Source organism: Lottia gigantea (genome assembly GCF_000327385.1).
Source record: "Lottia gigantea unplaced genomic scaffold LOTGIsca_46, whole genome shotgun sequence".
In the NCBI taxonomy this organism is placed as follows: Eukaryota; Metazoa; Mollusca; class Gastropoda; family Lottiidae; genus Lottia; species Lottia gigantea.
The window spans coordinates 806,442-818,771 of record NW_008709614.1 but is presented as its reverse complement, the minus strand read 5'-3'; the positions used below and the strand labels follow the sequence as shown (position 1 = coordinate 818,771).

Here is a 12,330-nt window from a genome sequence, read left to right as displayed (position 1 = left end):
ACGAAATTCGGTGTTGAATCCTTATAACCACGAAAATAGGTTACACCACTGTATATATAATAATATAGTAAAAAAATATATTTCACGTAGAAACCACCATCGTAGAAGTGGAATCCGAACATATCAACATTTATTGTATAAACAGTTTATACTTTAGTTTTCGAATTTGCAAAAGCTAGTGATAATGGCACGATAGACGTTTTACACTTATTTTCTCACTATTTTATATGATTTACAATTGTTTTAATATTTACATTTTGCTGGCAAATAGAATAATTCATTTTAGACAGATAACATCTAACACAACGTAAAATTGTTCTTTCAGGACGATATCTTCTGAAAATCTTGTCTATACTGGTAAGTAAATTTTGTCTCACTAGTTGTTTGAATGCTAATTTATAGAACTATTCGGGCTTCAAGTTTATTAGTATTGAAAAAAAGCATTGCATAAACCAAAACTTTCCAAATATTATAGTATTGGTTGTAAATGTGCATTTCAGATCCTAATACCAATTCCAAGAAGGTCGCTTTAGTAGTTCCGGTAAGCACATCTTTATTTTCATTTTGTGAAGGCGTATTCCTTGAATAATATATTGTCATCTAAAATGCCATCGAATTTTATTTTTCTTTTGGCATCCAACGTGGAATCGTCTACAATTGAAACTTGTTACAACGTGAGCAGTATTATTTGATGCTAACCCCTAAATGACTGTTACAAATATAATACATGTCTTTACTAAGTCCAAAATATTTTATAAAAGGAGCAAAATTAAAAATAATTTTTGAAGCAAGCTTGTAATAATTTTTCAAAATGTGGCATAAGTAAATTAAGAATTTCTTAGGCCTATTATTACACAAACTTTGACCAATACATGCATTTTCATTCATACCATGTTATATTATAGACGGGACTTGGTACGAAAACAAATAATACTACCAGAAGAATGTCATTAGGACCTGCCGCTACGTCACTTCCGCAGTCTAAATCTAGAAAAAGTAAGTTGTAGTAATATTAATATTGTTATATATATAGTGGAAATGATCAACTCAGAGAATGTCCAAAGAGACATGCATCACAAAACACATAAGGATTATGTTTTTGGTAATAGAGAAGGACAACTATTTGACACAATTTATACTTCTACTTACTGTTTTAGAGTCTACTGCAGTCCCACCTTCAACACAGTCTGTGACTGGTCTAACACCAGTTCAAACGGCGATAGAAGATAAAACTCCAGCCCCGCCAGTTCTTGAACCTCCCAAAGACTCAAAAGAAGGTAAATCACCTAAATCAGCAAAACGATCACTTCCTCCTCTTAGAAATTCCAGGGAACCCGAAAAAGATAACCAATAAGAAAACATGATTAAGCGATAAAAGATGGTAAGTTATATTATACATTGGATTAGAATTAATACACAAGAACCTGAAACATGTTGTCTTCGGGCCACTGGTCTAGTCTTAGTCTATGCTATTTAGAAGTTTATTCATGACAAAATGTGTAAAAGCGAATAAGATGGAAGTTTTACTGATGTGAGGTTAAACAATTTTATTACAGGGAATGGGGAGAAAGGCTTAGAAAACGAACCTCTACCATAAAAGTGTCGAAATCTACTTACAGAGGCTAGAACTAGAAAATTATAAACAAATAGATACTGGTCCATTCGTTGGTTCATCATTTTATTTTCCTATAGGCCCTATGTCATGCCAGCTATAAATGAATAAGATTCCCCGGTGGAATGATAACACTGTTTTCATATAAATACTTTCCATATAATATTTTCAAGTTGACATCAATGAACTAATTTTGTTTGAGATCAGCGTTATTAAAAAACTGTATTCTCTAATGAAAAGTCAAGGTCTGCCATTACTGGTTTAATGATCAAGGGTGTTAAAATTTATTTATTTTTTTATACTTTGGGAAAGCTATAGAAACAAGATGTGCACTGGGATCATACAACCAGGCATGACATTTAATTTCCCGTGCGTGTTATCAGAGTCTAATATTTAAAAGATAACTCTATTGTATATCCATATTTCTAACTCTATTTCTAACTTCTATTGATATCGATATTTGATTACAGTCTTTTTATCAAAACAAAATATCAAAATACTGTACTGTATATTAATGTAGACAAAAACTTTGTGAATATTGAGGTTCTAGCTTACAACGATTGCTATATTCCGTTTAGTCCAAAACTTCCTGACTCCTGTTTGACCTTAAATGATGAGTTTTTGACACAAGTTACCAGTTTGGATGGGTTGCAGATTTAAGTGCTCCGAACGTTAGGTCGTATGAATTGCTCGAAACCAAGTTTTAACTATCACACTATCCATTAACCACGACAACTAGCTTCTTTATATTCTCAGAGTCAGCAAGTTTTTGACAATTTTGGTTTCTGATAATGTGTGTATATGTATTTAATACTAATGATATTGTTATGATTTCGCTTGAAAATCTGCTCTGCACTGCTGCCTTACTGCTTCAAGTTGTTGTTATTTTGTTATTATTTATACAAGAGACGGGAGATGATATTACTTGTGATATAATTCATTTTTTTATAATTCTGTATTATTATTTTTATAATTGTCATATAATAAGTTACTTAATCCCGATAGGTAGAATACTATTACTTTGCTGGATTCGCTTACTTTTGTCTTTATGTACAGTTTGTATTAAAAATCCTGTTCTTGTTGAACTTTGCTTTTGTAATGAAATTATTTTGTTATGTAAAGATATTGTCAGTTATTTCAAACTTCTCAATTCCTTTCAGTTTGCTTGAGAAATGATTTAGCCTACCCCTTATTCGTATCAGCTTTTGATACTTTACTCAAAATATAAGCAGAATGAAAGATTTCTCTATTGAAATTCTTGGTATATTCCTTTATATTTGTAAAGACATTTTACAGCTTCCTGAAAATGAATTCAATGTATTTGGGTCCATTCTCCTGACCAGTTGCTCAATTTGTTGCTCATTCCCAGTTGGGAAATATAAAAGGGTTGGTTATATATAGGACAAATTCCATAATAGCATTCACAAAACATGATTGCATTCTAAGAAGAAACAGTGATAGTCATTGCATACTCGGTCGACATTCCGAGCTTTAGCATTATACACATTCTATAATTTTACATAACACTAGGTTTTGTCCGCCGAATAAATAAATATATGGACCCACCCCGGGAAGTCATTTGCTATCTGTTTACATGTTATATCTCGAAATTCAACCTTCTGTAACTTTTTCCAGAAATCTCCAATATGTCACACGAAAGCCTGGCCAATGCTTAGTGTCTGGACAAAAAAATCAACATATCTATCATGACCATGAAAATCTTGAGCTTTCCAAACAGTGGCGACGCCAGTGGTGGTACAGGTGGAGCATTTGCCCCATAGAAAAGTGGTTTGCACCCCCAATTGTACCCCACTTTAATTTCAACAAAATTAACATGTCTACCTTTTTCCTTCAAAATATGTGTCAGAATGCACGAAATAAATTCATATTTACTGCCCCCTATTTGTAGCCCCAGTCTCGGAAGGCTGGCGCCACTATTGCAATGTAGCCAATCTGAAAGTACATCACTACATTTTATCAACATCCGCTTGACCGTCACTGCACACAAAAAGACTATTTTTATAATTATCCTTCCGCATGTAAATCCCTCCTCATGTCCCAAGATCTGAGAGAAAATACTATTTCAGACATCAAATTCCAAATCTAGACCAAAAATTGGTCCAGCAAAAATCCCATAAGGGAGGGAGAAAGAGGATTTCTAAAAATACCACACGGACTAATACAATCATTAACATTAAATTAACTCCTAGAGTCGGTCCTATATATATTTTTTTATGAGTTACGTCCCTTGAATTTGTCAGCTATGTCGCGATATTTTAATTTTCATGTTCCAATATTAGTTATATTATGTTGAGCAGATATGACGGCCTGTGCACGTACTCTTCTAGACACCTGATACCACTTTTCATTATGAAATTCTTATTCACTTTTGACTGATATACTTCCTCCGCTGCTGCTACTAATGTTTCGCCAATATGTTGTATTCAGTCAAACAGCATTCTGAACTTTCCATGTGTAGGTCTACGCCAGGATCCCTGTTTACATTACTTTCTGAACTTCTACGCCAGGATCCCTTTTTACATTACTTTCTGAACTTAACGAAAAGATGCTTTTCCTATATCAGCAGCACAGCATAGGGAAAACCCCAAAATCCCCACAAACCGTCTGATATATAACAAATGATATTTTAAAGTGTAAAATTTATTTCAATAACATAATTTGTTAACAATAGAATATATGGCAGAAATAATTGGTGGAATTATTATCAAACATCAAATATACAAAATGTCAAATAAAGAGTTCATATCATTGAAGTAATAAAAAATAAATTCTATTTATAAAGGTATTTACTGATTTTTAAATTCTTATGCCTGGAAAATGATATATAAATTCCTCAGAACTAAACTTGAAATAGTTAGAAATAAAAATATTTAAAAAAGGTAATAACCGCTTAAGATAACGATAATGATGCTGAAGATAGTAAATGTTGGACTAAAAACTAGAGGATTAAACGGCTGATTCGTAAGATGCTCCAGATACAATTGATGTCCCGGAGTATGCTGAGATGCCAGATCTGGATTTATTTTCATCGGTATAAATAGATATATCACTTATTGCCTGAAATTTGAAAAGTAAGATATTATGATTTAGTTGAATAGTGGAAAGAGCCTTATGCTGATCGTTCTGTGGTTTTCGTGAGGAGGAAGCAGGCGGAGGAGCAAGTTTTATGGCAACAAATGTATTTATTGGTATTGGTTGAGGTCGAGGTGCTGGATCACATATTGATCACCTGGAACTTCAAGAGAACACGATCATTGATATATTGAGCAAGGAATATTGTTGATTTATAGACTTTAATGGTACGTTACTTACTTTGGAACTAGGATTCAATGTAACTTGGGAGGAGAAACCATTATTTAAATAAGATTTTGGTTTGAGCTCATCCCAAGGGTCTACCACGAAGTTATCAGCATAGTCAACCAATCTTCTATGTTTTGGTAAGGCTGGCCCCCAATAGGTAGTTGGTATCGTTAACAACTTTATTTTCTGATCAAAATGTATAAATGATATTGCTTAGTCAAAAAACAGGAATTAATTCATTAATGACCAGTACCTTTATGGGAATACTATTTTCATCTCACTCTGACACGAATTGGAAATGGTATTCAGGTGGTTATGTACATTTTCTTTCCACATTGCCAAGTGGAACTTACTTAGAGTTAAAGCAATTTATTTTGTGGACGTATTTTCCAGGCAACCTGGAGATCAATGCAAGGGATAACGGACCAGGTCGTACACAATATTCTTAATATCCTCAGTTATGATAGCTTAGTTCTATAACTTCTGGACTGCTCATACCATTGGACTTTTTTTCGGTTTTGAAATGGAAATAAGAAAAGTAAAAATAGCAAAATTACCCACCTCTAATACATTGTACGACTCATCCTCTCTACCTATTTTGATCATCATAAAAATTGGTATGGCCATGACGGAGCCAAAAGCCATGATCCAACCAATAGCATCAGCCCATGGTGGGTAAGTATAATCGCCATATTTGGACGCCTCATAATCAACCCATGTAAATATAAAAATAAACTGAAATAAAATGATCAAAATTTCATATTTAAATATTCTATTAGTTTAGATGAGGGTCATGGAACGCTACACATTTTTTTCCAGATTCCACTGTATGGATAGAATGCCAGATCTGTAATACCGTTTCAATAAAGTGCACATAAGGGTTCTCAAAAAGCATAAATTAATATGATGTAATGATACTTACTATTATAGTAACAAAACTAAGACCATACCAACAAATCTTCCACCATATTGATGGTCTTTTACCCAGCATGACAGTTAAATCTTGATACAGCCTTTCAGCACCTTAAACAATGGATTAAAATTTCATTCAAGATTACCTCCCTTTAAGTGTCTTATTGGCGGTGTTCAGTTTGGTCTAGTTGAGGTAATTAGACTTTAGTGTCAATTTTAATCTTTTATAAAAGCTTCCTTTTAAGGAACATTCCAAAATGCCAATGTATATAGTTTGAAAGATAAATGCGTTGTATCATAAGCATGCTTACGTCGAAGAAATTTGGTTATATATTCCAGATGGAAAATGACCCAGATAATACATAAGGCGCTGTTTTCTGAAAAGTATCCTCTATAGTTCTAATATTGATGGACACACTATATATCGTTTGTAGCTACACAAAAAAAAAGTTACTTACCATAAACAAAAACAAGGGCTACTAGTTCAAAGAACCCAATAACCATTAATGTCCAGCCTCCAACATAATTATCCATCATTTGTAATAAATACATTCCACCCTTTCAAATAAAACATCATACAAAAAATGTATCAACATGTACCAAGAAGCAAAAACAATAGACATTTCAATCAAGTAATAGAGGACAACTGAAAGTTTTTTCTTTTACACCTTGTTTAAATTGGTTTTCAGCAGCATCAACAGCATCTGATTGTGTTCTGAAACTAATACAGAAGTCTTTTTGGCTGTTACAGTAACAGTACAGACAACATTCTATATAAACTGAACTTACGGGGCAAGTTAAAGGTAAACCCAAAATGAAGAAAATGCAACAAATAATGCCAATAATAAACGTTTTCCTGGGTCGTAAATGTGGAAATTGGTCCATAACACCGGTTAATACTGTTTCTAACATAGCGAACTGTAAAAACAAATACATGAAGTTGTATTAAATCAATTCTGTTATAAAAGACAGAAATAAGTAATTAAAGTAAATCATAGATGCTATGCCAATGGGTTGTATTATTTCTATTGGGGAGTAACTGGTTCAAAGGTGCAAGTCATAATCCTCGACTTATCCCTACTACTTCTTTTCCAACACTTTCTTTGTGATTATGACATTGTCTTGGTTATAAGTTGGTTTGGTAAGTATCTATAAAAGAATGTTCCGTACCTGACTATCAAGGCCTAGTGTTATCAACATGAAGAAAAATAAAATAGACCAGAGTGTTGGCGGTGGTAAACTGGACACTGCTGAAGGATATACAACGAAAGCCAAGCCAGCACCTGTCCAAAACAAAAATAAAAAAATTGCAGATCAACTCGAAATCAACTATATTGTTAAGCATCTCATATTCTAGGTTCCTTTATGAAATAACTTATAGATTGGTAAAATGTTTTAAAGAAAAAAAGTTTCAATGCCTGTACTTATAGAATAGCATAAAAGTTGTTTTTAAAAATGCGAGCAGTAGTAATTGAAACTATACCAGTCAAACTTATACTGTGTCCATTGAAACTTAAAGGGATTGTAAAGGTTTTCTAAACTTTTTATGCATGTTTCAGGGAAAGCATCAATTTGTATCCATCCGATTTTCAATCAGAAGTCTTCGGTTCCTGCAATGTCACAATGTAACTACGTGTATGATGACATTACATATCGCAAAATTTATAAGACCCTTCACGATTAGTGACGTCATCAAACACTTAGTTCTAGTGGATTTGCTGGAACCACAGACGTCTGATGGAAAATTGGAATGGTGCAAATTGATGCTTTCAGTGTCCCCGATACAATTTTTTTTTTAAAGAAAAACCTCTGCAATCCCTTTCAGCTTTCATAAAAGAGGACTGCAGCACTTGTTTATGGTTTAAATGAGACCCGAATGTTCAAAAGCATCTTTGAAGAACTCACCGTCTGCAACCACATCCTCAACCTTGACTCCCATCTGACCAGCCATGTAACCCAGGTAGGAAAATATAACAAAACCAGCAAATATACAGGTTAATGTATCACCTAAACTTACTATCAACGTATCTCTGAAAAATACATGTATATAGAACAGTTACCCAAATCAAAACCTGTAGTTTGTTCTACCTGCATTCTACAGTAGCCTACATCTAACAATTAACGTCTTCAGGTTCATCATACTTTATAAAGGCGGGGTAATATTCTTGGATTCTATAGTTGATCTGCTTAATGAAATCTTCAATCTGGCTTCGTAGTACAATTCAGGCGTCAAACGATAGAAAATACTTTCACAACTGATTGAGATCTACTAAGTCTTAGATAAAGATTACGGATCTATCAAATTCTTAATAGTAAATTAACCGACCAGGGATTTTTTTTAAAGCACTGCAAACAACAAAGATTTATAAGCAAATCTGCTATGGAAATATAGCACAGCATTGATAAAATTATTCTGAAAGAATTCAATAATTTAGAGAAATGTGTGTGTTACCTGAGAATATTGTTATGGAATCGGTTATAACTAGAGAGAGTGATTAATCCACCACCAGCTATCGACATAGAGAAAAATATCTGATTAGCAGCGTCTTTCCAGACCTACAATTCATATTTCATAACATTGCATTTTAATATCTCCTGGGGCAAAAGCATCCAGATAGTGACATGCCTTAAAAAAGCTTGTACAATATGACCAGTTATAAGTTTACCGTTTGTGCAAGAAGTTCAGATGAACTTAGAAATGGTCGTTTATAATAAAAGCTTTAATGGTTTTATCAACAAAGTCGACAAGTTTATCAACTGTGATTTTGTATCATGAATATATCCTATGCCCCCTTTAAATTAGATGAAGATAGCTTGCCTGGCAAGGTAACATACGCCCACTACCAACTGTCAGAAAAGATAACAAAATCTTTGGTGGCTTAAGATTGAATTTTCAAGTAATTTTAAAATCATCTATAAGTCAAGGCAAAAAGATGAAACAGTTCATCAAGTTACCATCGATGTACACACAAGGAAAGACAACAACTCTGAAACTGTTCATCCGATTATTACCAAAGTCAAGGGCAATAACTCTGAAACGATTCATCCGATAATACCAATTTCGATCTTGACTGAGATCCCATCAATATATACATACATACCAAGTTTCATCAAGGTTGGATAAACCTGTAGTCTCTATCGTGCCTACTAGCCATATTTGACATGTTTTTAATAAGTCAAGGGCAATAACTCTGAAACCATTCACCCAATTATTACCAATTTCGAACTTGACCTAGATTTCATCAATATATACATGCATACCAAGTTTCATCGAGATTGGATAAAAACTGAAGACTCTATCATGCCTACAAGGCAAATTTGAAACATTTTTACTAAGTCAAGAGCAATAACTCTGAAACCATTCATCCGATTATTACCAATTTCGAACTGGACTGAGATCCCATCAATATATACATGCATACCAAGTTTCATCAAGATCAGATAAAAACTGGAGTCTCTGTCGTGCCTACAAATTTGATGCTTTTTGGCAATAACTCTGAAACAGTTCATCTGAGTAATACCAATTTCGAACTTGACCGAGGTCGCATCAATATATACATTTATACCAAGTTTCATCAAGATTGTTTAAAAACTGTAGCCTCTATTGCGCCTACAAGAAATGTGGGCGGACGAACGGGCCGATGGACAGGGGCGACGGCAATATACGTCCACATTTATATGTTGGCGTATAAAAAAAGTACAGAACAGCGGAAAAATTATATTTATTTTCAGGATGGATAAAAACACACATACCCTAGCGTCCAATAGTCGTTCAAATTCAGGAACAATAAAGTAATATATTCCTTCACTAGCATTTTCCAATGTTACACCACGAAAAAATAAAATCAGTAACACAACATAGGGAAATATGGCAGTAAAATATACAACCTGTAAAACACATTAAATAAACTTATTAGTGTGTGTTCTTTTGAGAGTCAGCACAGTCAATAAACTCAACAACCTTGTAAGCATTATCTTAGGGATGATTTAGGCATTTTTCCGTTCGGTCTGAAGACAATACACTGCTACCTTGGAGTTTGCTATAACAGTACTTATGTTGAGATACCATTGTTACAATGAATGTTTTATGATAACCCATGCCAAATGACCCATGATGTGGGAGTCTAAACGGGCATGATACAGAAAAAAACAGGTGCCTACCTTTCCAGTAGACTTAATGCCTTTTATCAAACAGAAAAAACAAATGATCCAAGCTAACATTAAATTTAAAACCAATTCCCAACGCGGTAGACCATAATTTTCAATACCATCAGACATACCAAGAGCGCGATTACTGAAAAATGAATCAAACGTATAAAGTTTTCTTCTTCAAGATCATTTGTATTTCTGAATAACTGCAACTGTAGACGTTGACGGGGAATTGAATAGGTGCGAATAGATGCTATAAGCGTCCCTTGTGCACACAAAAATGCCAAAAACCTCTTTTGAATCCCTACAAAATACCACTAGATACTTACTTCCAGTATTCTTCCGATGGTGAAGTGCGTTTTCTACCAGTAACTTCAGTGAATAAAGAAGAATTCCAGATGCCCGTTATTTCATCATCTTCTGTACAAGTGCCGTCATCATTATTAATACTGTTTTCAGAACAACTATCAACTAATGGCAGAAGAAGACTGCAATCTAGAAAGAATGAGTAAATACTTATTACGAAAGACTAGACAGGATATATTTGAAAAGGGAAGATTTGAATGAAGTTCGAGGAATATTAAACCATTTCTTCTATTGATACGTTTCAGACCCAAATATAGATAAAATAGAACCGCAAAATGATAGGTATTCTGTGTAGTCCAATTACAAATTGTAGATAGTTGCTGAAAATTATTTGCTTAGGATATATTTTCAATAGAATTGAATTCGTTCAATTATCCTATGGGCTTGTCAGTTAACAGACTCTGTTTGAAGCAAAGATAAGCAGCTCCTATAACAACAATGGGATTTACCTTCAGTATTCCATTTCTGTACACAGGATGTCCATGGTAATTCACTAGTGAATGATGCGAAGAGGTAGAATTGTGCCCAAGCTAGAATCATGTTGTAATAAATGCTGGTTAATGCAGATACAATCACCATGGCAACTCCGACTCCTGAAAAACAGTATGAGACATATAACACGTCATAGACTTGGATACAATTTCCATATTGTGTTGGTGATAGAAATCATAAACTGGAACGATTCAATGTTTCCATATGAAGATCAATATACATACCTTTAAATAAGGGAGCACATTGCCAACATGTCATGGGTCCACTGCTAGTAAACTGTCCTAATGATGCCTCCAGGAAAAATAGAGGAATTCCAACAATAGCCATCATGATAATAAATGGTAAGAGAAAAGCTCCACCGCCATTCCTGTAACAAAGGTAGGGAAATCTCCAAACATTTCCTAGTCCAACGGCATACCCTAACATAGATAACAAAAAATCAAATCTGCCAGTCCAGTTTCCTCGTTCTTCGTTTTCATCAACACCAAATATTGGTTTTCTACTGTCATCGGTTGTTACTGTGAACAATGAACCCTAGAAATAGAGCAGATTGTTACGTGGTATACATTATCACAGGTTTAGAAGCTAAACATACAGAACTGTACAGAACTATCTGTTCATAACGTTCAGAAGGCAATGAAGTCTCAAAAGAGTTCAGAAATTATATTGAAGATGTAGAATGTTCATACTCATGAAAGATGGTCTTTATATTGTAAACACACATTATCTTGGCTAATTGTGAAAGAAAGATCTTGTTGAAGTGAGGGCATTAAAGCTTTCCACGTTAAAAACTATCTATGGTTCAAATATAAGTTACTTTGATGAACTCTTCACAAACAACAGCTTGGTGGACATTGTTCCGTTTCGTCCAAAATGAAATGAAATGAATGGAGTTTTACGTCCTACCCTTCTGCACCTTCCGTTTCGTCCAACTGTGTTCAGAATTCCACATGCTTAATAATTGCAATGTGAATCGTGTGGACAGCGCATTTGCGTTATTGAAGCCTTGATACCTCCAAGATCAAGACCACTTGGATCATTACCTGAGACGCTAAAGATTTATCATAACCTAGGTTATCGTGAGCCCCAGCACCATCATATGAGCCTGGTTCAATACCGTCAGTTTTAATTGCTGTATCATCATTCTTCTTCTTCCTCTTGCCGAATATTGCAGATAGCTTACTCGGTTTCTGCAAAATGGATAGTATTCTTTGGTGAAAAGGATGATATTGAATGAATAGTTTGAGTATATTATGTTACTTCAAAAAAGTTGACCCATGGAGATACTTAAAGCTTATTTGTACCATTCATGCTAATTTTACACGGGTCAACGAAATGAACTTTTTTAAACCCTTATAATGGCTACTTGACTTTTGTTTCTTGTATACCATAGCAATTGATCGCTTGATTATCCTAATTATTTTTTTGCTTAATGATTTATTGCCCATAATTACCATAGATATGAAAATCTAATATTA

The 12,330-nt window shown here is 34.1% G+C and overlaps 1 protein-coding gene across 1 annotated transcript; it reads right to left on the bottom strand.

Annotated features, from left to right (window-relative positions):
* Window positions 1-5,425: 5,425 nt before the first annotated feature.
* Window positions 5,426-11,335, bottom strand: LOTGIDRAFT_124265 (hypothetical protein; the record flags this gene model as incomplete). The annotated part of the gene is made up of 12 exons (XM_009061121.1): window positions 5,426-5,668; window positions 5,856-5,956; window positions 6,304-6,403; window positions 6,635-6,763; window positions 7,016-7,128; window positions 7,751-7,875; window positions 8,298-8,401; window positions 9,599-9,733; window positions 10,007-10,139; window positions 10,324-10,414; window positions 10,810-10,953; window positions 11,077-11,335. Coding segments are annotated over 12 exons (1,677 nt in total), but the record flags the coding sequence as incomplete, so codon positions are not given.
* Between the last annotated feature and the right edge of the window lie 995 nt (window positions 11,336-12,330).